The sequence below is a fragment of the Spermophilus citellus genome (genome assembly GCF_964194105.1).
Source record: "Spermophilus citellus genome assembly, chromosome: 9".
Lineage (NCBI taxonomy): Eukaryota > Metazoa > Chordata > Mammalia > Rodentia > Sciuridae > Spermophilus > Spermophilus citellus.
Window position 1 is genome coordinate 108,980,985 of NC_138191.1, and position 27,274 is coordinate 109,008,258.

General features: G+C 41.3%; 1 protein-coding gene across 9 annotated transcripts in view; it reads right to left on the reverse strand.

The window, feature by feature from the left end:
- Positions 1-1,043: 1,043 nt before the first annotated feature.
- The window catches only part of NFYC (nuclear transcription factor Y subunit gamma), a 63,251-nt gene continuing 37,020 nt past the window's right edge, over positions 1,044-27,274 (reverse strand). For 3 of the 9 annotated variants that reach the window (XM_081305973.1, XM_081305977.1, XM_081305980.1), the window contains exons 3-10: positions 23,215-23,286; positions 21,297-21,410; positions 17,947-18,042; positions 12,961-13,134; positions 9,548-9,706; positions 5,415-5,522; positions 2,956-3,015; positions 1,044-2,251 (exon numbers count right to left, since the gene is read on the reverse strand). In XM_081305973.1, the coding sequence (XP_081162099.1) occupies positions 1,820-2,251; positions 2,956-3,015; positions 5,415-5,522; positions 9,548-9,706; positions 12,961-13,134; positions 17,947-18,042; positions 21,297-21,410; positions 23,215-23,286 (1,215 nt within the window). In that variant the 3' untranslated portion in view covers positions 1,044-1,819. The remainder of the gene's footprint in view (positions 2,252-2,955; positions 3,016-5,414; positions 5,523-9,547; positions 9,707-12,960; positions 13,135-17,946; positions 18,043-21,296; positions 21,411-23,214; positions 23,287-27,274) is intronic. The other 6 variants (XM_081305976.1, XM_081305981.1, XM_081305974.1 and 3 more) reach the window with 5 other exon arrangements.

A 27,274-nucleotide genomic window follows, 5' to 3' on the forward strand; every position in this document is an offset into this window, starting at 1 on the left:
CAGCACCACATACCAACAAAGATGTGTCCGCCAAGAACTAAAAAATAAATATTAAAAAAAAAAAAAGAAAATGACACCAGGTGACACATGCCATAGACAAGGAGATATAGTCAAACACTTTCCCTACATAGAGAGTAAAGGGCAGAGCAGGCCAGAACAATGGACCTAAATCTTGGTAAGAAATTTAAATAGGGGCTGGGATTATAGCTCAGTGGTAGTGCGCTTGCCTAGCATGCATGAGGCACTGGGTTTGATTCTCAGCACTACATACAAATAAATAAAGGTCCATCAACAACTACTTTTAAAAAAAAATTTAATAGGTATGAAAGCTCTGGAGAAAGAATGAACAGGGGGCAGAAAGTGTTACCTGAAATCTTTCCTATTTCATGAATGCCAATTCAAGTCCTGTTGCCATGGTTCATAGTTAAAGGAATCTCAAGTGTCACACTTAGACTTGAAATGATCTAATATGAGCCTCTTCCCAATTCCACTTGCCCCGAGACAGTCCCCAAATCAAGGAAGCCACCCATGGTACCATGGCAAATGAACACCTGCTTTTCCTTGCAGTACCCAGTTCATTGCCATTCCCACCACCACTGGTCCCCTCTGATTGTAAAGATGGCATGGTGGGGGTCAGAAAGATGCTCATCATTGGTGCTTTCTATTCTCTTTGCTTCAATGGACAAGACCCAGACTCTGGCTATAAAAGTCCTATGAGCTGCTGGCTGACAAAGGGCCTAGATCCTTTTTCCTTGCTTGCAGGATACAGCCAGCATTCTCTGGGAGAGATGCCCCATCAGCCCTCATCCAAGCGGGCCACAGTTCTCTGTTTGAAAGTCCAGTTAGGTCAGCTGGGCAGGTCTTTCTGAGCAACAAATGTGTTTTGGTGAAGCTCACTTATAAAACTGGGGACTTCAGTTTGGCTCAGATATGCCCCCTTCTCACAAGGGTGCCCCTTCTTTCCAGATACCCAAAGGCAAACAAACCTTTCCCAAGCAAAGTGGCCCCATTAATGTCCCCAGACACAGAAACTGACTCTAAAGTATCTAAAATGAGATTTATTGCATTTCATGCAGTTTTGAAGTCCATGCAGCAAAGGAGACTAGCACAATTTTTAATGCATTTAAAAAAATAAAATAAAGGAGGAGGGTAGCACATACACGAAATTCTAGTCTCCTTGGGTTCCCAGGAGAGAAAGGTGTAGGAATAAACCATTGCTCTCCATGGGGAATGAGTTCATCTCCAAAATGCAAGGAATGTTTCCTGTGGCCTCTGGATACAAACATAGAGCTCCGGGTGAAAATGGAGATGGGGATGGGGAGAAGAGCATGAGAGAAAAGAAGCTGCACACATTCACCTGACCCTGTCTGAACACAGAACAAGGTGGCAAATCTTGGGACAGCAGCTGTTCTAAGAATCAGGATATCCTCTGCACCCCTAGGAAGATCTCTTAAAACAAGTGGCGGTGAGAAGCAGAACAAGAAAAACCAAAGGAGAAATATTTCTTCAACCACACACTTCAAGAAAATGCCATAAATATGTTATTTAATATTCTCATTTCATAGCATTGGACACACAGCTTGACATTGAAATATTGATTTCTTGGAGAAAAAAAGTGGAAAAAAAAGGAAATAAAAAATATTGCATCTTTTTGTTGGAAAATCTCGGCCCACAGGCGTGGGGTGTAGTGCACCAATGTCCTAGCCTGCAGGAGGCGCTGAGGTCGGCAGGGTCCTCTGGGGAGGGAGGCTGCGCCCATCGCCTGGGGCTGTATGGCAAAAATTGTGTTGGGTATCCTTGGCCTTGCCAGCTCAGGCCCTCAGTCGCCGGTCACCTGGGGGGCCTGCCCATCCGAGGGCTGGTTGGCTGACTGGATGAACATGGGCTGGGCGAGGTCCTGGCCCGCAGGCATGGTGACTTGCTGGATCTGGTAGAGCTGCTGCGAGGGGTGGAGAGGAGAGAGTGAGGTCACCCCTGGGAGAGGGGCATGCAGCTCCCTATGGGCCTCGAGCTGGTTGGGGGCCCCAGAAACCTCAACCACCACCCACTGCAAGGCATCAGAGGGAGGAGCAGGTGTGGCGCTCTGCTGGGGCAGGGAGCAGCAGACACAGGAGGCATCAGCCTGGTGGGAGGGAGTGTGTGTGGTGGGCAGGGAAGAGGTGCAGGGAGTTGCATTTCCTGTGGCTTTCACTTCTCTGGGCTCTGCCTCTCCCGTTAGCTCAGAGCCTTGGGCTTGCTGCACGCTGTTCCTCTGTGACAAACACAAGCAATCGACCACTGTACCAGCAGCTTGGAAGTCAGCATTTCCCCCTTTGCAATCCTCACTGAAAGGGGCAGCAGGATACCCCTGCTTCTCCTTTCCTCAGAATACCTGGCTCAGGCTGAAGCTACACTGAACCTGCATTTCTTACATGGGTCCTGCAAAGGAGGTGGCCTGCAATTAGACAAGCCCCATGAGGGTTAGAAAAAATGCTCATGCAGTCGCTAGTAAGGTTAGGGCCCTACTGGTCTCTGGTTTCTTAGGGCCCTGAAAAAACCCCAAACTAAGACCCCCTACCCATAGGAACCCTGGCCTAAGGGTCTAGCATCTGGTACTTGCAAGAATAAGGACTTAGGACAAAAACAGTCCTAGAGTGGGAAACAGAAGATTGAATTCTACCCTACAACCAACAGTTGGATAAAGCACTTCCCATCCCTAGGGCTGAGTTTACTCCTCTCTAAAATGGCCATTTGGGCTATACAGTGTCTAAGAGTGGTTTTAGCTCCCACATGCCTACAAATATAAAGGATAATTGCCTGATTAAAAGATTTCACTTGTTTTAACAATTTCTGTCCCCTCATTGTTAGCAGAGGATAGGCCAATAACTCTAACCATCCAAACCCACATACCACCCACAACTCGTCCCCCCACCTCCCACTCCTTGCCCTTTGACCTGCCCAGGTTGGGTACCCTACCTGTCCATCTGTGAACTGGCTGAACTGCTGTTGTCCTTGCTGGACCTCTGTCTGTGTGATCTGTGGAAAGCAAGATGGTAGAGTAGGCAAATAAGCTGCATGTCAACCCACCACCACGAAGATCAGGAACAACGCCTACAAAGTGTGCCCAGAACAAGGCCTGCATAAAATGGATGCTTGATGAGGGCAAGAGTCCCTCCCAATCACCCAGCTACCCAGAGTTGGCACCACACAGGTACATGAAGAACAATGGAGCATGTAAGACACAACTCTCAGGCTCCTATCCCTTAATGTCCACATCTTGCAACTATCCCCTCACTTTAAAGTCTGAGGCTCAAGGAGAACACCTAGCTCTGTGGTTTTATCATTTATAGTATGGGGCAGAAACCCTAAGAGTCCATCTATCAGCCAGTAAAGGCAAAATGTTTGGGCAAAGTGGTGAGTGGTCCCTTTCATCCTTGGAAGATGGGCTTCAAACCAACCTATGACCCAGATTTATCTGAGTGGAATATGAAACACCTTGGTAAGCAGTGGCTTTGGCCCTGGTGGTCCTCATGAAAAGCCTATGAAGTGCTTTTTCTGAGTGAGGTAATGTGCAGCCCTCTGAGTCAAGGGAGAGAAGGAGGAGAGGGGAGAAACAAGGGGTGCAGCAAGAAAAACATTTATCACATGCACTTAAAATCTTATGTGGGGATTTTAAAATAAATTTACTGGCATGTGGAACACCCAGTAGCACACACTACTGGGAACAGCTTGGTAAACTAAATAGAAGACCAGAGCCTCTGCATGTGTGTATGTCTATGGAACATAGGGTGAGCAATGGTCTCTGTGTACCATCTCCTGGACTCATCATAGTCAAACTGCAAGTTAAGACTGGTCCTCTTGAATGTTCTCACAACAGACAAAAACAACCTCTGCAGCCTACCCAGGGGGCAATGAAGAACAAGAAAGGGGACAGGTGATAAAAGGCCTCATAAAAATTCCTTACTATTTTTCCTTCTCCCGCAGATCTATAAGCTACTCAAAAGCAAGAGCTGTTGAACTCTTTATATCACCAGTGTAAAAATTCAAGAAATTTCTGCAGAATAAATAATTGAATCTGAAACAAATGGATAAATCTCCTCATAAAAAGGTTAACTGATGGGGCTGGGGTTGTAGCTCGGTGGTAGAGTGCTCGCCTAGTATTCATGAGGCACTGGGTTCGATCCTTAGCACCATATAAATGTAAAATAAAGATATTGTGTCCACCTAAAACTTTAAAAAAAAAAAAAAAAGGTTAACTGACCTATGGCCAGTAGGACTGACAATATAGAGCAGCTGGGAAGGAAATTTCATTTACCTTTAAATCACGTATACATATTATTTACTTGGCATTCATGGAACAAACATTTATTGAGCACCTACTGATGTCAGGTTATCACAATTACATGCTGTTATGGAGATTTTTAACTACCCTCAGGTACCCCTCTTCTTGCATCCTCCCTTCTTTGACCAACTCTCCCCATTTTCTGGCTATAGTTCTGTATCCCAAACTGACCTCTAAGGAACCAATAACTCTTCTCATAAGATTTTGGGACCCAAAGGTGTGACCAATATTGAGATGCAAGTATGAGTTCCAAGAATACCATGGAAAAGCCCCGCATGGTTCATGGATGTGCAGGGAGTAGGTAAGGAAAAGGTCTTTTTATGATCCCAGAGACTGTATGGAACTGAGAAGACTTGCTTTGGCTCATTCCTCACATTTGCTCAAATGAGATCTTTGGAGACCTGCTCTACAAACTGAGCTCTGTCACTACTGTCAATAGATGCATCACCAAAAATGCAACTGGGCCAGACAGGTCCAGCTCTTAAACGATTGCTGCTTTTTTTGGGTCTGAGGCAAAGAATCCATTAACAATGACTCCCCTTGAACAGTGTCCCCCATCCTCTGCAAATGATGCCCACGACCCTCAACCCAAGGCCAGGGGGGCTGCCCCCTTGGCTCTTTGACTAACAGCCTTTGGTATTATAGGGCAAGGGAGGAGACAGAGGGTAAGTCTTCTGGCTGAGGATACATGCAGAGGTGGGGTAAACTCTAAGAAGCTTTCCAGAGGGCAGAGGATGTGCCAGAACACAACAGCCATTCAGATTTAAAGATGGAAACAGACCAGGGACTAGGCTTCCTCCAGCCTGACCTGCACATGCACTTACTAGGCTTCTTTCAGGTATCCTCCTGACTTGTTCTTCCTGACATTCCTTTGCCCCTCAAGAACAAGATGTAAGTGACACCCTTTGAATTCAATCTTCCAGTTACCCTCATCAGTCCCTTGGGCAGAAGAGACTTTTTGGGGGCCTGGGGGAGTGGGAGGGGTGTCTTCCTAAAAGTAGTGAGAATTGTATGCTGAGGGCTCCTTTCTAGCCAGAAGCCAGAGAGCTGCTACTAGTCTCCAACTCAAGCCCTCCATCTCTGGGGTACATACCTGTTGGGCATTGGTGGCAAGTGTTTGGATCTGTCCCTGCACGACTTGAGTGCCTGATACAGGCTGGGCTAAGCGGATATACTGCAGTTGACCAGCATTCAGCTGCACCTGGGTCAGAGGCAGAGATAAACAGACCACAGTTTGTATGAGTGCAATCTCTATAGGCAAACTTCTCATGATCAGAGATGGGTATTGCCCCCTAGTCTTCCAAAGAAAGCTGCCGTGAAACAAAAGTCTCTTTAAACAGATCAAAACAAGCAAAATGATAACACCCCCTCCCCACAAGTAACAGAATACAAAAGAAGGTATGTAGATCCTGTTGAGTATGGGAGAACAGCATGGTTGCAAGAGAACTGCTGGTTCATGGCTGTATGATCAAAATTTATATAAGCAATCAATCTTTTTTTTTTTTAAAGCATTAAACTTAAAGAAAAATGGATAAATTGGATTTTTTTTAAAGAGAGAGTGAGAGGGGAGAGAGAGACAGAGAGAGAGAGAGAATTTTAATATTTATTTTTTCTTAGTTCTCGGCGGACACAACATCTTTGTTTGTATGTGGTGCTGAGGATCGAACCCAGGCCGCACGCATGCCAGGCGAGCGCGCCACCACTTGAGCCATATCCCCAGCCCCATAAGCAATCAATCTTAAAATCTGTCTAACATTGTCAGAATGGCTGCAGTAAGTGTGGATTTCTTTGCCCTCCATCTCCACACCTCCTAAAACTGTGAAGAGTTCCACTGTCTGCTAGGAGCCCAAAGATATGCTGTCATCCTGTGTCACAGCTTTAGTACTGCCCAACTCCATGTTACACATCTTGTGAGGAAAAAGCTATCCTGCTTTATTACCTCTGTTCCCAAAAGCCATGATCAATGGGGGTCTGTGGGACTCTGAGGATCCTGGGTGTTCAGCACTAGCTTTTGGCCAAACACCTCCCAAGGGGAAGCAAAATCAATAAACCTCTCACAGAAAACCCCATCATGGGAAAACAAAGCTACAAAAGTGCCCTTAAGAGTCTCTCATGCTTACAATTAAATCTCAGATAATACAATAATACCACAGGCTGCATTTAATTGTGTGCTAAAAGCTTTAACTCAGGCTCTTAACGCTCCAGTGTGCCATGAAAGTATTAGCGCTTAGAGCCAGGATGAAGAGAAGACCAAGGCTCAGCAGAGGACAGCAGATGTTCACACCCGTGGCTCAAAGCTGAAATGTTTCTGGGAACACAGGCAGATTTGGTCTATCTCTATCTGTGGGCCCCCAAACCACCTTCCTAGCTGCCTAGTCTGTCTCTGCTTTTGGAAGGAGCCTTTTCAGGCTGATGGGCACTTCATGCCTCTTTGTCCTGGAGCACACTTCCTTCTGGCCTCCAAAGGCTAACTTCACTGCAGGAATCTTACTTCCCTGAGGCAAAAGCTGATGGGATGCAGCAGCACTACTGCATGCAGTGTTAAATCAAACAGTTCTCTGAAACTTCCAGCCTCAAAAGTTTCAAACACCCAGAAAAACTAACTCAGTGGTTACAGTAATTGGTTGACCATTTCAGAACTATCTGCCTGAGGTACCCATTAAGAATCTGTTTCAGGGCTGGGGATGTGGCTCAAGCGGTAGCGCGCTCACCTAGCATGCATGAGGCACTGAGTTTGATTCTCAGGACCACATAAAAACAAAATAAAGATATTGTGTCCACTTAAAAAAACTAAAAAATAAATATTTAAAAAAAAAAAGAATCTGTTTCAAAGGAAAATAGGACAAGAATATTGTGACCCACAGTCATTTCTTTCCTGAGACCATGTCAAGAGGAGCTTCTGGGAAACTCTGGTGCCAGGCCTAGCTTCACACCAAATCTTATGAAAAGCTAAAGCCTTGTCCCAGAAGTGGAGGCAGGTGTCTGGACAGCCACAGGGATTTTAAATTTTCTAGCTAGGAAGGGGCCTTTGCAGAAATTCCAAAAGCTGTGAGCCAAATGATTCCAAGCAGTTCAAAGACAGTGAGGCAGTTTTTTCTTAGGGTTAAAACCCCTGGTGATGCTCTGCCCCTTAGTCCTCTAAGATAGGGTGGGTCAGATGCTCCTCACAGGTTTTCTTTTTCTTTCTCTTTCTTTCCCTCCCTCCCTCCCTCCCTCCCTTCCTTCCTTCCTTTCTTTCTTTCTTCTTTTTTTTAACTTAATTACAGAGCAAATAAGCCTAAACCTTGGGCTTTCGAAAGAGAAGTAAAGGGGGCTTGGCATAAGGCTCAGTTGGTAGAGTGTTTGCCTTGTATGTACAAGGCCCTGGATTCAATTCCCAATACCACCAAAAAAAAGAGAAGTAAAGTTTCCATCCCAAAGTCATGACTTAAATTACAAGCACTCTGCTGAATGGCCTGAAAAGTCTGGAAATGCAGGTTCCTGAGAAGATGTCTATATCAGTGAATCAGGTGGTAGATTTTATAACAAATCTGGGCAGAAGCTTTGTGCTGCAGAGGGTTAAAATTACTGCAAAGTGAGATCTCATCTTTGGCTTAAATGACCTTATTTTGGGAAAGAAAGAAAGGGGAGGGGGAGGGAAGGAAAAGAAAGCAAGAAAGAGAAAGAAAGCAAGCTAACTACTGAATATCGAGGTCTTGGGGTTGGTTGAAGAAAGGTACAGAGAGCCCAGTCACCTGGAATTGATGATGTGTGTTTGTGTGACTGAGAGAGACAGACATACACAAACCACTTTCCTAAGCTTTCTCTTGGTTTATTACTCTGAAACGTAAGAAGTTCCTAAAACTAAGCTAAGGATACTTTTTGAGCTTTTTTTCAAAGAGGAGGTGGCCAACCAAGTCAAAGTTAGTTTCTATCGGCCTACATTTCATAAATGACTACACTAAAGCCAGGCTCAGTGGCTCATGCCTGTACTGTCAGCTACACCAGAGGCTGAAGGAGGGGATCCCAAGTTCAAAGTCAGTCTTGGCAACTTGGTGAGGCTCTGTCTCAAAATAAAAAGGGGGCTAGGGATGTAGCTCTGATGCAGAGCACCCCTGGGTTCAAGCCACAGTATTACAAAATTAGTTAATTATTAAAATAAAATTTAAAAAGCACTGCTCTCTGCCACTCAATTTCCAGTTTTTGGTGGCAAATTGACCAATACATAGTTTACAAATGTTAAGGCAATGATATATATACATAAACACAAGCACATGTGCGCGCGCCCGCACACACACACACACACACACACACACACCCCTATTTTTTTTTTTTAACAAAGAAACAAATATAAGTAAAAAAGCAACAAATCTATGAAATCCCTCAAGGCACACAGGAAGCTACAGCCTACAGTAAAGGAATGGGTAAGTTAAATGAAAGCCAAAAATATACTTTGCTGCAGGCTCCACTGGGAACTGACTCATGAATATGCAACAAGTGTTATTTATGGCCTTCCCTATACACCTCCCTCTTATTCTCTGCTAATCAAAGGTTAGGACTGTCTCACAAGGATTTTGGGCCTTAGCATCGGGTAGCAGCAATAATCATTTCCCTGTATAAGTGGAGTGAGCAGAAATTGAGAGGAGCCACTCCATGAATCAATCAATGCAAAATGAAAAGTAAACACAGTGAAGCACACTGGGGTGGGGGCACAAGGTATAATGGAAACAGGTTAAAAACAAAGCACAGCTAGGTGCTGTGGCTTATACCTGTAATCCCAGCAATTTGGGAGGCGGAGGCAGGAGAATTACAGGATTGAGCCAGCCTTAGTAATTTAGCAAGATCCTCAGCAACTTAGCAAGACCCTATCTCAGAAAATAAAAAAGACTGGGAATATAGTTCAGTGGTAAAGCAACCCTGGGTAAAGTCCTCAGTATAAAAACAACAACAACAGGGCTGGGGATGTGGCTCAAGCAGTAGCGCGCTCGCCTGGCATGCATGCGGCCCGGGTTCAATCCTCAGCACCACATACCAACAAAGATGTTGTGTCCGCCGAGAACTAAAAAATAATAAATATTAAAAAATTCTCTCTCTCTCTCTCTCTCAAAAAAAACCAAACAAACAAACAAAAAAAAAAACAACAACAAAAGCACATACACAAAACTTCAAGTATATGATACATGAAATCTTGAAGTATTTCCAATCATAAGCTGAGAACAGAGCCATGCAATCTAGGGGCAGGCTTACCGGGATCTGCTGGATCTCTCCTGTGTTAGTGATGATCTGCTGCATCACCTGCATAGTCTGACCAGTGCCACTCTGAGCCTGCTGGGCTTGACCCTGAGGTTGCGCCTGGACAATCTGTACCTGCTGACCTTCTCCAACTTGCATTGTCACTGGTGTGGTCTAAAAGGAAGAGTCAAAACAAAGTTTAGAATGACCACGGGTCTCCATTAATGACTAAACTCATCTTAACACCAATAATAACATTCAACCTACAGAGTCCTTTGGGTCTAGAGCACTGCTAAAAAATCTACTATCAGAAATTAAAACTGAGAAAGCCACCATGACTTTTAGGTTCACAATACAGAATATCTGCTTGGGCCTCCATGCTTCAAATGTGGCCACTTGTCACAGTCCCCTCAATGATGTTAAGGCACATATGGCACAGAAAAAAATCAAAAGCAATCATGATAGTTCACCTGAGAAATGGCCAAAGTCAAGCCCACAGCAGATGAATATGGAGGGCAAAATGAAACAGAAAGTGGGGTCCATATAAATTTTTACTAAGTTAGGGTCCCGAGTTCTTTCTAAGGCATACAAAACAAGGAAAGGAAAATAAAGCACCTGGGCTCATCCTTGAGGCTGGGCCTAGTGCAGAATGGCTTTCTCCCCGATTCAAGAAGCACAGGGACTCCTGCCCATACTAGCCAGATGACTGCTCTCAACCACCACAGCTTCCCATGAAAAAGGTGACTACTGGTAGGATACAAGATGCTGTCAAGAACTGACTCTTAACTGATCCTACCCTTATTACTAAAATTTAGTAAAGCAATAGCTTTTAATTTTCTAGAAATGGCAATCTCAGATTTAAGACATTACTGTCTAATATATATAATGTGGCAAATTTTGTGTCTCTTGCATTTAGTGGCTTGTACTCTTATGAAACAACTCTTTTGTGAGAGATAAAAATTTACTATTTGTCAAAATAGTCAATCATTCGTTCAACTCTCAAAACTTTAGGCCCTGAGGTGACTTTCACAGATTACCCAGAGAAACGAGCCCACCACATCTGGTTCCTCTGGTGGGAGGTGAGTGGAGCTCTTTAAACTACAACTGGACTCCCACTCTTAACATCCCTAGGTCCATCCTATTTGGACATGGCCTCTCCCTGCTCTGAATTAAAAATCGTGTCAAGACATCTCTGGATCTCAAAGGGTCTTGGGCTTCAACTGCTATTTTGATGTTCTTGATTCTGACTGAAGAAGTCCACGAGATTATAACTATGCATTTAAAGGTACAAGGGAAGGGGATATTTCCTGTGAACTATTAATGAGACTCAAGTATTACCAGGTAAGAAGAAATTACTATAAACTGGAAGAGGGTAGGAAAGAAAGATGACAGTTCTCAGTAAAGATACCTATGATGGGCTAGGACAAGAGAAAGTATCTTTTTCATCCTCGTTTCACAAATTTCAACTCTTTCTATCCCCTAACCTCCAGAAATTCCCAATTTGTAACAAAAAAAAAAAAAAAAAAGAGAGAATTCACTTCACAAAAAATACATATTTCTCCCAACTTTGCTCTAACATTTTGTCTTGCAAAGCATATTTGTACTCAACTTGAAACAGACATCACTATAGATCTAGGGAGGAGAGACCCACATGGGACCACCATGAAGCAGCAGGACAGCAAAGTAACAGCTGGGAGGGTCCAACTTCATCACCTTCACAAGCCTTATCAGTTCCAGACTGAGCAGGTCTGGATTGACAGAAAAGACACAGATGAAATTCTCACTGACTTAAAAAAAAAAAAAAAAGGCAAAAAAGCATGCTGCCAACTCATCACTGTACTGTATCAACTTAATGTGCTCAAGAGGATTTCCAAGGTATTTCTAAATTATTTCAGGAAAATGAGGGTTTGTGTTAGCATGGCAGCTGCCAAATCACGTATGATTATGCCCTGCTGTCAGTACACAACAGCCATGAGCTTCTCAGGATGATCAGCCAATCTGGGCCAACCCTTGGCACACTCCTTTGAAGTTCACTCTGTAAAAGGATAAAGCCTTTGGCAGATAAAGCTCTTCCCACTGCAGAGGCATGAGCGTGAGCCAAAGAAAGTCCCTTAGGCATCATGGGGCACTGAATGCCTTGAGGCAAGGAATGGGCTGAGATCATCTTTGAGCTCCTCATGCCTAACACAGTGTCTGACAAAGAATAAGCACTCAATAAATTTTTGTTCTATGGATAAATAAATGAGCAGGGAATTAATCTTAAAATCATAATTCATATTTAAATTCACTTCCATCTCAATTTTTTTTTTTCCTTCTAGGCAAACCCAGCTCCTTACTAGAAAACATAAGACTATCCAGGGTGTGTTCCCTGGACTTGCCTCAAAGGTCCCCTATGCTGATGACACTTTCTCACCATTCCTTGTACTGCTTCTCACCTCTAAGCCTTTGCCTGTACTTGCCTTTACTGACCATACCATCCTTTCCTGCTTGTTTAACTTCTAGTGTTTCCTCTAAGACTCATAGTGTTCCATTTAGGAACCTTCTCTAACCTCACATCTTTCACAGATACTCCTTTTGATGTGCTCCCATAACACTCTACACAATTCTAAGAAATGTCTTACACGTCCCATATGGTGGTCATAACCTTTTAATACTTGAATCCCCAACTATATTTTAAATTTCTGGATAATCAGGACTATTTTATTCATGCTTTAATTCTCAATATCTAGCATAGGACTTTGTTCTCGGAGGACGCTCAATGTTAGATGAATAAATAATGACTGACAGAATTTGAATGCAAAGCTAACAGTATTGGGTCCTCTATAGCCTCTTTTTTTTAAAAATTTTTTTAATTGTAGTTGGACACAATATCTCTATTTATTTTTATGTGGTGCTGAGGATTGAACCCAGTGCCTCACACGTGTGAGGCAGGTGCTCTGCCACTGAGCTATAGCTCCAGCCCTCTATAGCCTCTTAAGACTCCCAAAGGATGGTACTTCTCTCAACAGTACTTTGGGGAAGAGAAAGAATCTTCTGATTACTACTGTAAAAAAAGAAGGTTACCTGACACAAATATAGAGGGAAAAAGAAATGGAGTCCACTGAAAAGCCCTTTTACTAAAGATCATACTGCTCTTTATGGGCATGTTAGAGAAATTTTTTTTCTTTCTAAAATTTCTATGTTCATAGGAATCCTGGAGAATATCTTATACAATGTATTTTCTTCATATAATCTAGAGGAAAAACAGGGTCAAGAGAGATTAGGGTAACATGTTGCTTTCATCACTGAATCTGGGGCAATACTCAGGTTTTCAGACTGCAAATCCAGCTTTGTAATGATTTGGCTGCCTCTCTGCCCTTGATGAGCTTTCCCCATCCACACCTATAGGCACCATCTTGCTGGGTAGATACCCTCAGCAGTTCACAGACCTGGCCCTGCTGAGGCTGTGCAATGATGATTTGCCCAGGCTGGATGGTGGTCGTGGAGCTGGTGGTCTGCTGGCCTTGCTGCTGCCCCTGGACTTGGACGGCAGTGGGCTGCTGAGCCAGTGTGAAGTAGTACTGGACAGGCTCGGCAGGAGTCACAGACTGGCGCACCTCCTCCTGTGGGGTGGAAGGACAGGCAGGTAAGAGGAAAAGAACCGACTCAGCAACCGCCACAGTGAATTTCCATTCTTCCCCAAAGAGGCTATGTGCAGTTGCCTCCTGAATGCTGAGCTCTCCACATCTGAAGCCAAAGGAAAGTGGAATTCGAAGAGACCAGTTGTGCTAAATCAAACTAAAAATAACAGATTCTATAGGCTTCGCAAAACATACAGCCAATTTTCTGAGGTACTGAGTAATCACCCAATGTGCGATGAGTTGCAAACGGGCAAATAATTACCGTAACTAAAAATCACACCCCAGCAGTGCTTGTCAGTAAGTGCTGGCAAGGCCTATGATCTGAGAACAGTGCTAATTGCCAGTGCTGGGGAAGACACTAACTAAACATCCTGCCACTTAGGCTGGTCCTCAATCTCCCAACCAGACAGCACTCTTCTTACTTTGCTCCCACCCACTCAAGAGGGACTGGGCAAGGTAAAGGGAAACAGGGCTTTTCCTGGGCTAGAATTTCAGAATCAAATGTCAGATTCAAGCGCACTGGTAGGCAAGTGCCCAGGTTTTCACAGACATTGAAAGTTCTGTGGTTACTGAGGACATGTCTATCCAGTGTCGTATCTGGTTCTGGTTGTACTTAGCCATAGAAGCGCAACCCAGGGGGCCTGATGGACAGCTCTCCGCTGGGGTGCTGCCTTGGCTGACTAGGGAGGTCGCATCCTGTTCGATTTGCAGAATGAAGACACTGTTCCTTCTTCAGCTGACGTTTTCCATGGCAGAAGGAGTAAACAACCTTCTCCCAGCCAACTTGAGCTCACAGCTGAGAGTGTAGGATGTTTACACACACTACGACATGGTTACAGCCCAGAGGGTCGGGGGTTGGTCAGCCCCTGACCACACAGAGATCGGCGTCTGATCCGGAGTGACCTGTGACACATAGTATCCCTGCCTGGGACAACAAAACAACAACAACATACAACCACGTGGCCTGGCTGAGTAAAAATATCAGCTAAATTTACTCATTTCCTTATTCTAAGCCAAGTTTGCTAGGTTTTTAGAAAAAATACTTCTTCAAGGTATAGAGACCCTGTGGATGCCTCAAAGCTCCCCAATGTGACATTTACAAAATTAGTATTGACCCCATTCCCTCAGTAATTTAGGTACCCCGAACTGTGCTTCTATGTTACTATCTATATTACACATTTTTGTATCTGTATGTCAAATTAACTGCCTGTTGGCTAGAATCTAAGTCCTAAAAGGGAAAACATTTGTTTCCTACTCTCTCCCTCTCTTGCTCCCCACTATCCCTACCATTTCTCATGTAGGTGCTCAGTAAGTCCTGGTTGAATAATGAGTAGATTTACATAGACAAGCAAACAGAGGCAGGAAAGTACTTTTTCAAGTTGGTGGTATGACAGATTTTCTTGAACCCAATAGCTGTTACCAACAGAAAAGTCTGTAAGCTTTCTTTTGCTACCTTTAGGAGTCTGTGGCCATAGTGTGTGGAGAAAGTTATATTATAGAGGTGGGTATTGTTTCGCTTTCCTAATACCTGGGGACCCAGATAATGGAATTAGGACTGCTGACATCTAGCCTTTAAGAAACTTGGGGCTCTGGATAATAGTGAGATTCTCTGATAGTCATCCACCTAGGCTAGGGAGAAACCTGTAACATTATGGGTGCATAAGCAAGTCCTTAAACATAAACTGACCTTCTAAGTTAATATATTCTGTTTTAGACCCACACAGTTTTAACCCCCACATAATCATACTGAGGGAGAAAATAATGGAGATCTCCTTTTATTTTCATCTAGGTTTCAATTTCCAGAAAAACTTGACAGTGACAATACCAGATCCATTCCAATTCTTGACTTCTCACCATTATAAACAAAGGTTAGCCTGGCAACTAGGTTTTGGCTGTGGCACAGATAAAATGTTGATACCAATTAAAGCCATGAAACTGAGGCCAAATGCTCTTTTCAAAGCTGCTGAGGTAGGTTTAATGTATTTATTTTTCTAAAGAGGTCTCTCTTCCTATTTTACAAAAAACACAAATTACTGAAGTCTAGACCTAACTTTGAAAAGTTCTTGGGTGATGAGAAGGTATAGAGGACTAAGAGCCCCAGAACCAGCTTGTAGGAAATCAGGCAACACAGAGACACTGGCACTTCCTAGCCCTGACCTATGACTCTCTTCAGCTGTCCCTGATTACAGATGATTTAACACTAAATATGGTCTTTTTCCCGAAAAAGTAAGCTCTTTAAGTATCCCTCCCAGAAGCCAAAACGCCCTTTGTGAAAACCTATTTGAACAGGTAAAGAGTCTCTCCAATGCTTCCTACTCACCCTCTAGGATGGTTAATGAACTAAGCAGTGTCTAGGACATTGAAATGAGTTATCAAGCAGAGGCACTTAGGTTTGTGTTATCAGGACAAGGCATGACTGTTCTCAAATCACTGGGATGGAAGGAAGCATACATAAGGTTCTTTTGCATTATGAAGACTCATTATTCTGCCAATGGAGATAAGCTAGCAAGAGAATGATTATGCTTGATTTAAAGAAATGGGTAAAAAGATAATGACATTTCAAAAGGGAGGAACTTTCAACCCATAGCTTAGTGGGGCAGAAGTCAGGCCTGAATTACTTTCTATTTTCAGTCTTTACTTGCTTCACTATAAAAAAGGTGAGACTCCTAAGCATCTCTGAGAAGACACAGGCCTTAATCCCACAATTCAATATTCTGACTAGTGCTAATACAATCCCTGAATGATTGGATCAATCCAGAATAGGGAACTTGCTCAACTTTGGCAGTGGCTATTTAAACTAATGGGGTTGTTCTTGGAATCTATTCAGAAGCTAAGACTGACAAATAATGCCAGAGAATGAGCAGTATCACATCTTAAGGCTATCACTACAATGTTGTGCAGCCAGTTCCAAACTAGGAAAAAAGTACATTTGCTTTAATAGCAAGAGTGAACTGCTGCCTCCTTCAGAAAGGGTGAGTTTTGGAGAGTAGGCGCTTTTAAAGGACTTCAGGAGGTGCCAGACAATTTGGAGCTTGGGAAAACTTCATGTTCATAGAGGATTAAAAATGCTATCTTGGAATTTCAGGCCAGCTTTCAGCAATCTCAACCTTTCAAAGGCCAGGCAGCAGCTGTCCCAAATAGGATGCCAATCAATAGCTCAAACACCTACAAAGAACTAAATCTAGGGAGCAAGGAGCTGTTTCAGCTAGACACTTTTAAAGGAGATGATCAGAGCATTCTGACACCCTAAGAGAACCAGAAGCACTTTGGAGGAAGGGATAGGACAAGACCCTTTTATCCAGCCAGTTCACTCAGCAGGCAGCCCACAGAGAACAAGGAGTTAGCACAATGAGAGTGAGCAAAGTCTAATTTCATCAGCAAGCTCACCACCTTGTTTTTAAAAGGGGCTTAGGATGGACCGGAAGAAAAAATTCCGACAAGGAAAGCAGGTGTGTGGTATGTACTGTTTGATCTAAGGAAGAGAAGTGATCTGAGTCCTTGTAGTGACTTCTCAGAGAGTAGGGAAGCACCCCAAGAGGAGGAATCAAGTCTGGGGGCACAAACCTGCAATGTCTCCCGATGCGCAGCTGGAGACGACCGTGGCAGCCTGCCGCTGTAAACATCCGACTGAAAGCTCCTCTGAACAACTTACAGCTTCCAGTCAAGGATGTTTACAGTAGCAAAGACTGCCCAGAAAAAAACAGTCGCAGTGAAGCACACTCTGCTCCAGTAAGGAAGCAACACAGGGCTTGCTAACCCAAAGGTCCCTGTGCAAGGTCAGAATTAAGGCTGACTAGGATGCCCACACTTGTCCTACACTTTGAATGCCCATAGGCCAACACAGGAAGAGTGGCTGTCACCAAACAACTGCTTCTAAGGATAATAGAAACAGCTGTTCTATTATTTCTATGAAATAACTCATTAAAAACCTTTAAAATTTATTAACAAAACAAAGCCAGTAGAACAAGGTATAGCTTTGTTCCTAAGACTCGGCCACTATTTCCCAAACATTTCTGTTATACTTAATGAGTCATGCAAACTGTGTGCCTAAAACAATGAGTCTCACAGAACAGGGGTCTATTACAACTGCAATTAAGAGCTACATGCACCCAAGTGCTTTGAAAACAAAACAAAACAAAACAAAACTGGTATGACCTTTGGAAAGGGGCAGACAGAAGAAAGGGGCGGGCAGACACATTCGTACAGTAGTGGTGCTCAAATCTGGTTGCACATTAAAAATCACCTGGAAAGCTTTAAAAGGTACTATGCCTGGGTGCCAGCATCACAGATTCTAATTCAGCCTATGGGGGTAAAACCTGGGCAATGGTATTTCTTAAATGCCAAAATGTGTTCTAATGTGCAGCCAGGATACTACGAAGAGCCACAATATAGAGTAAGAGAAAAGAAAACCCACCTGTCCCAAATACCACTGTTTACATTCAGAAGCAGTTTCTGAAAATCTGAAATTAACTTGCTGGGAATATTCTCCCATTTCAGATTAAGAACTCTGATAAGACTTCCTCAGGGTACCTTGAAATGCACTTCAGTCTACTGTTTGTAACTAACATCTTTATTTTTCATTGAATTTAATTTCATCTATTTTCACTGAAATACTACTTCAGAGGTACTGAGTTAAAAGTATCTATAAATGAGTAGCAAAGATGTTAAGGATGGATCTAGACTAAAGAAGAACAAAAAGAAGAGCAAATGCCTTGTGCAAAGAGAAGAGGCACGTCTGACAGCAATATGGCAAGGCTCTGTAGTCAGCAGCATAGCTATACTTCCCCAGCTCACCTGACGCTTTGGAGGTTTCAGTTCATCTCTTGGAACAATATCGATGAGAAAGTCAAACTGATCAAATTTTGTAATTGCCATGGCGATATCATTCCTCTGTAACAAAGAAAAGCAAAGTGAAAACTTGGCCTGGGGATAAATTAGTTCATCTTAACCTCCAATTAAGATAACTTTTAAGTCAAACTAAATATCCCTGGCCACATATATAACTGAAATAAGCACAGTCAAACTCAAGAACTTCAAATCATCAGACTTGTTAAGACAGAAGTCAAAAAAGAAAGAGATACACCTAGCTTATGCTCTACCTCCAATTGCTAGTCTTCCTGCATTATCTCATCCTAGGGCCCTACATGCAACTATCAAAATATCCTCCAGCTAACCATAGACAAATCTAGCAATCTTAACCAGGAATTCTTTGGTTATTCTGTGGTTATCAAGGTCAGCTTATTATCCAATCACTTTTAGGCCCTAAGTAATATTTTGTCTTTGGTTCACAAGTAGTTATAATCTTATCACTAGATCTATACATGCTGGACCCTCTAAAACTATGATTCTTATTGTGGACTTCTAAGCTGCAGTGATAAATTCTTGGTTTGAATCTGGTTTACTGTAACATGAATACTGAAGGTTGAAATCACTACAATAGTAGCAGCATAGGAAGAGAACACAGGAGTTACTGGACTAAAAATACAAAACCAAGGTTTGTTCTGATAAGGTTTCCTCTCCAAGCATGACACTCCCTTCCTTTAAATAATAAAATTAGAAAATTTTTATTGAAACTCAACACATTTTATGTATATAAGATTTGTTTACTGAGACATTTAAAGCAAAAGAAAAGCAATGAGAAAAAACACTGAGCTCTAATGAAACTGAAGTATTTAGGGGAAAGTCAATTTAAAAATTTTCCTAAAAATAGATGACTTGATGGATGTATAGTTTAGATATGGGGATAAAACAAGTAGAGTAAAATGAATTTGGTGGTAAATAAACAGATGTTCACTATAAACTTTGCTTATGTTTGAAATTCTTCATATTAAAATATCAACACACTAACAGAAATCAGTAGCAACTTCTTACATACCACACCTTAAGCAAGGTGACTCATCAGACAAATAGGGGATGGAAATTTTCTGGTTTTTCCTTCTCTGGTATCTATGATGGCCCCAAGCCACTGAAATGCAAAACTCCAGTGCACCCTCCTGGCCAACAACCAGCTTGATAATAAACCCTCCCAAATGAAGCAGGGCATATCTTAAAGACTGCAAGGACTCATTTAAGGTAAGTACACTGTAGTGTCACATTCTTGATGATGATACCTACTCAAACTATCTAAATGGCTCATCTATGGATGGAATAAGGGGGTGAAGGAGACAATAATCACCTCTAAACATACACCAAAATGGTCTGGACTTTTTTTGAAAACAGATATATCTAAATTTATCTTTCTAAAATTTAAATTTTGCCCTTTTTTTAGGGGAGAGGAGTGGTACTGAGGATTGAACCTAGGGGAGTTATACCACTAAGCTGTATTCTCAGTCATTTTTATTTTGAGACAGGGTCTCACTAAGTTTTTGAGGGCCTCACTAATTGTGGAGGCTGGTCTAGAACTTGTAATCCTCCTGTCTCAGCCTTCCAAATTGCTAGAATTATAGGCATGTGCCACCATGCCCAGCTTCCCATATTTTATCTTTTTTAATAATAACATTCATTACTACTCATCTTCAATAAAATACAGAAATGTAAACCCAGGTAGACAATACAGATAAAAATATAGAAAGTTCCCTTCTAATCTTTTTCAGCCAATCACCTTTTCCCTGTAGCCCCTAAACCTGAGGCAACCACAACTCTGATTTCTACAAGTATAAATTATTCCTGATTTCTTTTGCTTAACATGTTTTTGAGATTCATCCTTGCTATATGGAACAAAGTTTTATTTCTTTTTATTGCTGAATAGTAATTCCTTTTGTGGATATATTGGAATTTATTAATAATACAAAAACTAATGGATACCCAAGTTGCTTCCAGTTTGGGGCTAGTATAAATGATTGTTATAAATATTTCTACACAGGAATGTCCACATATGAGTAGAATGGTAGAGTAGAGATAGGTTTGTCGGACGTGCTAAATAGTTTTTTCAAAGTGATTATATCACTTTACATTCTGATCAGCAACATGTAAGTTTCAGATATCTCACTTCACCAATACTTGGTACTGTCAATCTTTTTTATTTTAGTCAGTCTGATGGGTATAAACTAGCATCTTACTGTGTTTTTAATTTGTATATACCCTACTATTAATCATGTTGCACCATCTTTTCATAGGCTTATTGGTCATTTGGCTATCTTCTTTTTCAAAGGATTTGAGTGTTTTGCATATTAATCAGAACTGACCTTGAAAGTGGTAGCTTTTATAGCATCTCTCTAGATCCAGACTTTTTTCAGGGCAATTTTTTGTGGTTGTTGTTTTGCAATTTTCATATGCATCAGAGTTCAATATATTTCCCCTATGTTGTTCTTTTGCTTTAAATTTTTCATAAAGTAAACAAATCTTAACTTTTACCACAATATCTGGCTGCACTCGAATGTAGGATTCACATGGTAGAAATTTGTCTATTTTGTGTATTGTTAATCTTCATAGCCTACACAGTGCCTGGCACATTATGGGTGTTCAGTAAACACCCATAATTTGTAGAATAAATAAACAAACACACGTATTTTCAATTTGGTAGTCAAAGGGAAATGAGGAAAAAATAGACTTTGCTTTCTTGGCATTATTATTAAAATACTGTCACAGTTTTGTATCTGTTAAACCCTTCCTCTTATATTGGGGAAACTTTTTCTCCCAGAATTGGGACCTGGATTATAAGAGAGGGTTTACAGAGCCAATCACCAAGGGTTTTACATACCATAAGAATGCTGACTACTGTATTAAAATAAAAAGAAAATGAAAACAAAAGGATTTCCAGGAAGACAGACAAGGAACAAAAAAAGCTAATGAAGTCAGTGAGACTACGAATTCTTCCTGAGATTGTCCCTTCCTGGAATCTCTCAATGCTCTCAACCAAAAGTTTTTTACATCTGGAAACAGATAAATATCCTATAACTTGAGCCTCTGTTTAGATTAGGGCTCTAAGTGAAGAGTTCAGTCACCAGCTGTGAAAATCATGCAAGATTCGGAAATTAAGAATCTTGGTAAGGAAACAGTATCACCACAGCTGTAAGGTATGCCTGGGTCCCAATGCAGAGAAAGATGCCTGACAAAGCCAAAGGAAGAACAATTTTTGGTCCAAAGCCATGCAAGAGAAGCAGGCAAAGGCAGCTTTTTTTCCCAATGTAAGCCTGCTATATTACCTGAAGGGTGCGGCGCTTGTTATCCTCTGTATGGATCCAGGCTCGAAGAGTCAGTTCTGTGATAAAAATCTGGGCTGCCTTGGCAAAGAGCACAGGGGCTTCTGCACTGATCATCTGCAACAGACGTAGGCCCTCCCTGTCAATCATCAGCAAATCATTTAAACCATTCTCTTGCCTCATGGCTTACATGAGGCAAGAGTTAAAAAAAAATAAGTAGGTGGTAGCCTCAGAAGATTCCAAGGTAAAATAAATCCATGAATAGGAACAAAGCAGGTAACAGGGAGAAGGGAAGAGGGACGAAGAATACTTATAGGCCCTAAGCAAGGTGCTTTCTTACCTTCTTAATAGCTCTTCAAAGAAATGAGAGGTTAGGGAATGGGAAGAGACTTGACCAGCCACAGAGTCAGTAAGTGGTAGGATTTAGGTTCTAATCCAAGGAGAGACAATGTGGGGAAAGATAATAAACTCAAGAGCCAATGGATATAGGTAAAATCTCAGACTTCTCATGTTTCTGGGCTTTGTTTTTCTCAAAATGAAAAAGAGAATAACCTTCCATTGTTATTATGAGAATCAAATGAGATGATATATGTACCTAGCACAGGGCTTGGTATGTAGTAAGAGCTCAAGCAATGAAGGTGCCTCAATGTGTCTGTCTTCCAAGTTCAAGTTTAATTAAACAAGTCTCTAAATTCCTGGTGGAGTGTTCTGTACAGGGAAGAGTCACACAAAGAGCTCCAGAGTTAAAGAAGCAGGAGATGAGAACTGGAATCCTGGCTCTATCATGCTGGGCAAATTACTTCAGCTTTGTGCCTACTTTCTTATCTGTAAAATGGAATGAAACATTCTTATCCTGTCAAATCTCACAAGGTTGCTGTGAAGAAGAAGAACGCTAATAAAAGGGGAAATTGCTATGGACTGTTAGCTTTCTGTTTAAATGCAAGAGACCATTAATTCCAAGTGGTAATGAGGTAGAGGCAGAGCTGTTCTTTCCCTAAGAGTTGTAATGGGAGGTGGCCTCATAGGAATATAGAAATGGCCAGTCTTAAGGAAACCGTCTCACAAATATTCACTCATGTAAAACAAACTCACAGGTTAAAAGGTCAGAACAGGTTCAATGTTAACATCAGAAATTTCTTAGAGCTCTGATTAACTAGCCAGAGACTGCAATAAGCTGCCAAATGAGCAGGCACGGTGATGCACACTTCTAATCTTAGTGACTCAGGAGGCTGAGGTAGAAGGATCAAAAGTTCAAGGCCAGCCTCAACAACTTGGTGAGACCCTGTTTCAAAATAAAAAATTAAAAGGGCTGGGGATGTAGCTCAGTGGTAAAGTGCCCCTGGGTTCAATCCCTAGTACTACAACAACAAAAGATGCTAAGATGATGGTACTATCCTGTTGATCTGACAATACATGATGTTCTTTGTTTTTGCTATACTGGGGATTGAACCCAGGGTCCTCTACCACTGAACTACATCCCAGCCCTTTTTATTTTTATTTTCAAACAGGGTCTCACTACATTGCTGAGGCTGACCTCAAATTTGAGATCCTCTTGCATTGGTCTCCCAAGCAGCTGAGATTACAAGTTATGTGCCACCCTGCATGGCCATGATACAAGTCATTTACACTGCACAGTAAAACGAACTAGGCAATGCCACCTGATATAAAAACCAAACACCCAGCATCTTCTCGATACTCTAAAAAAACAAGAGATCCCCAATTTTCAGAGCAGCTGCATATAATAATTTAAACTGTTCAATTTCAGTTCATTTAGTTTTAGAGAGAAACCAAATAAAACCAAAAAAGCAACAGACAATAACAATTATTTTCCTTGTTTAATTAAACTCTGAGCTCTAGAGAAATGAGCAATATCCTATCCATCATTTTGGCTTCAGAATAATAAAAATAAATGTGAACTCACCTTCACATCTTCATCCAGTTTCATAATCTTCTTAATACGAGCCAGTGGGAGTTCCTGTACTCGGAAATCTTTCTGAAATGAGCAACAAGAGAGGTGTAAGAGGTGAGGACAATCAATAAGGTGGCAAAGCATCTTAGGAAGTAGCAAATACTGACTAGTTTAGACTCTTCCTTCAGAAAATATGGCAGGGGAGAGGGACAAATGAATGAAAAAAGTACAAACTCCAGGAAAAAAAAAAAAAAAAACTTCTTTATTTAACCCACACAGAACTTCAAACAATTACAGGGTTTGAGGGAAAACTTATAATGGCCTTTAACAGTGCCCATATAAAAGGCAGCCCCAACCAATATCAGGTTCTATATCTCAGTGCAATACAAAGGTGCATTATAAATGTCTTTTTTTTCCCAAGAAAGTTTACTGGTCTGCTATATGTGGATTAAAACAGATTTCTGCCTCAGGGAGCATTCCTCTAAACTGTCAATTCTTCCTTCTGTTCAGGGACTATAAGGGAAAGGGCCAAGGCCAGAAACACCTGACCACAGTGATCCATGGTTCTTTTCAGCTAGTACAATACTGGCCCTTTCTGACCTCTGCATTAACAAAATCAGAAAGAGGCTCCTTTCTCATCATAGCAGCAAAGGAGACTTTGTCTCTAAAATTTATTTCAGGGTGTGGGTGGAAAGTTATGGAAAAAGTGTGAGGGTAAATTTACCAACTGCCTTTTAGCAACCATGCTGATTTTTCTTAATAAACATCCCTGGAGATGGGGGACACACACAATTTCACTGCCGAAATTTAAGAAAAGAGCTTTTTGACCAGCACTATTCAATTAGGTACAATTTAAGTTCTTTTTGTTGTTTTTTTTTTTTTTTTTTTTTTAAAACTACTAGTGTTTAAATATATATCCAATGATAGATGCAATTCTAGAAATAAAAATAAATTTTGAGTTTCAGAGCTGGACTGAAGAGAAAGGTCCAAAGGCCTAGAATAAAATAAGCAAAATCTCTGCTGGGATTAGGTGTCAAATGATTGATTCTATAAGTGATCTGAAATGTGACTCATCAAACCCAACATGATCACCTGGGAATCTGCATTGTTACATTATGGAAAAAGAAGCTATTCTTTTGAGTTGTGATGAAATTAACAAGCACAAGTGAACTTTTTTTTCCTAAGACCAAAAGAAAATTTCAAATATATGCAAAAAAGGGCATTCTGGAAAAACATCAACAGGCTTCTCAGAATCCATTTTATGATTACAGAAGGAAGAACAACTATTAGGATAAAATGTACACCAAGATATCTAATTACACCAAGATCTAATTTCTCTATGCAAACCCAACAAGCTTCTTGGCTACCACTCAGCTCTGTCAAATACTAATTTTTCATTTTCTCCTTTTCCAATTTAGGTATCAACATTTTCCATGAAATCTCTACTAAAACTAATCCTGGAGTAGGAGAAGCTTAGGGATCCAGTTTATTAAGATTTCACCAAATGGTAATACGGCAGAACATATTCTTTATATTCTTATTTTTTCTCCTCTTTCATTTACTCATTCATGAAACCAAATTAATAGTGAATGCATCATATCTACTACCATGGAATGATGCAAACCTATGCCAACTTGGAAAAGCTTGCCATTTATTAGAGACAGTCACAAAAAACATTATAATCCTATCTTCTGTTAGTGGAGAGGATGTAAATTCCCTCAGGAGTACCAAGAAGGAAATAACTAGCTACAATGTAAACCAGCTGGAGGGAGGAAGAATGTTGGATAATGTTTCACAGGAGGGAGATATGAGAACTGTATCTGCAGAATGCTGAGAATGTTATTCAGACAGAATAGCAAGCATAGAAGTAAAGAGACTATGACTCTTTAAAAAACATGGACTACTGAAGTTTGAGACTCATGACCTGAATGAATGCATAGCGGAACAATAGGAAAAGGAAGCTGGATTAGAGTTCAATTTTGATGAGTGAGTGAGTGAGTGAGTTATTTATTCATTCATTCATTTATTTTTGGTACCAGAGATTGAATTTAGAGATGCTCGACCACTGAGCCACCTCTGCAGCCCTATTTTTGTATTTTATTTAGAGATAGGGTCTCACTGAGTTGCTTAGCACCTTGCTTTTGCTGAGGCTGGCTTTGAACTCTGAATCCTCCTGCCTAACCCTCCGGAGCCTCTGGGATTACAGGTGTGCGCCACCGTGCCCAGCCTCTGAAGATACTTTTTAAAAAATGTTTTATCATAGAAATCAATCCCTGTTCTTCCTTCTTGTGTGACACATCACACAAGATGATGATTCTACCCAGAAATGCCAGAAAGAAGGTGAAGGATGATCATTTCTATTGTTCAATCAAAAGTAACTAAAGAAAGGGTCACAGATAAAGAGATCATGTCATTTCCACCTAGTAGACACGTAAAATGAGGCAAAAAATTTACAAAATGCTCTGCTTTAAGCCTCTGCTTGAACCTTTTCTTTTGTGAGCAATTTCTTATTATTCTTATTCTTAATTATTATTATTATTATTATTTTGGTTATTATTATTACTATTACTATTATTATTTGGGTACAAGGGATGATGATGATGATGATGATGATGATGATGATGATGATTTTGGTGCCATGGATTGAACCAGTGGTGCTTCACCACGGAGCTACATTCTCAGTCCTTTTCATTTTTTAATTTTGAGACAGATCTTGCTAAATTGTTTAGGGCCTTGCTAAGTTGCTGAATTAACCTCAAACTTGATTCTCCTGCCTCAGCCTCCCAAGTCACTGAGATTATTAAAGGCATGCACCACTGTGCCCAGCTAAATAAACTACTTTTTCATTATCCCCAAACCCTAAAAACCCAAGGGTCAGTGTGAGAAAAGTGGATCATTACTGCCAGCAACATCACATTTCTCTATAATCCTATCCCAGCTTTCCAGGCACATGTAAGGATTCACAATAAGCTTGTGATGAGGGGAGCCCCTCCATTACTGTTAGACTGAGGGCCACTAAATTGGCTTCAATTCAATGCTGCCCATGTCACTGGTGAACCTACAACTAATGTGACTATCTCTTAACTCAGACTCTGGATGCTGATTCAAATGGAAGAGCAACTGACATGCATTGACTCCCCCCCCCCCCCCCCACTTTTAGGAGTGGTATCAGTAAGGTGAAGGAGCAGATTCTCTCTCAGAACATTCTTATGCTCCTGACAACAAAGAATTTGAAATTGACAAGTTCAAGATGCTTGAATTCACTCCATCAGAGGTAGGAGCCAAGAAAAGTCAATGGTTCTTGGGCTATACTTAAAAAACCAGAGTTTCAAATAATGATGACAAATTTCTTCTATCTAGGTCTATGCAGTCAGGCACTTCAGAGAGTCAATATTCTAATCCTCTTGAAAGCAGTGATTCTTAACTTTGACTAAACATTGTAATCACCTGGGAATCTTTTGAAAGATGCCTGGGTTCTCCATGAGACAAATGAATAAGGAACTCCAGGGAGTAGATTCCTGGCATCAAGTTTTTTGACTAAGAGTCAGTGAAAGTTAAGAACTATTTTAGAGCCTTGCTACTCAGAGTGACATCCTTAGGCCAACAATGACATCACTTGAGAACACAAAATAAAGGTGGCATCTTGGGCTCTACTTAAAGACTACTAAATCAAAAACAATTTTAACAAGGTTCTATAATGAGACAATATTAGAGAGCTTTTAAGAATGAGGGAACACAATGGTCAGGCAGAGATAAAAGATAAATTGCTTCTGCAGGACTGAGGGCCAGAGTGGTATCAGTAAGGTGAAGGAACGGCGAATTTTGTAAATTTCTGCCTCATTTCACATTTCTACTAGGCGGAAATAATATGATCTCTTTAGCTATGACCCTTTCTTGTTGCTTCTGAAACACTTCATCTAGAAAATTATAATTTCTTGGTTTTGGAAAGGTATGTTTCCCAGTCTTAGAGAGACAACAACACTTTATGCATATTCTTTTAAATTATACTATGTTTGGATGGTTTAAGCATAATGGATTTTTTTTAATCTGTTAAACATTTTGAGGTGTCAAC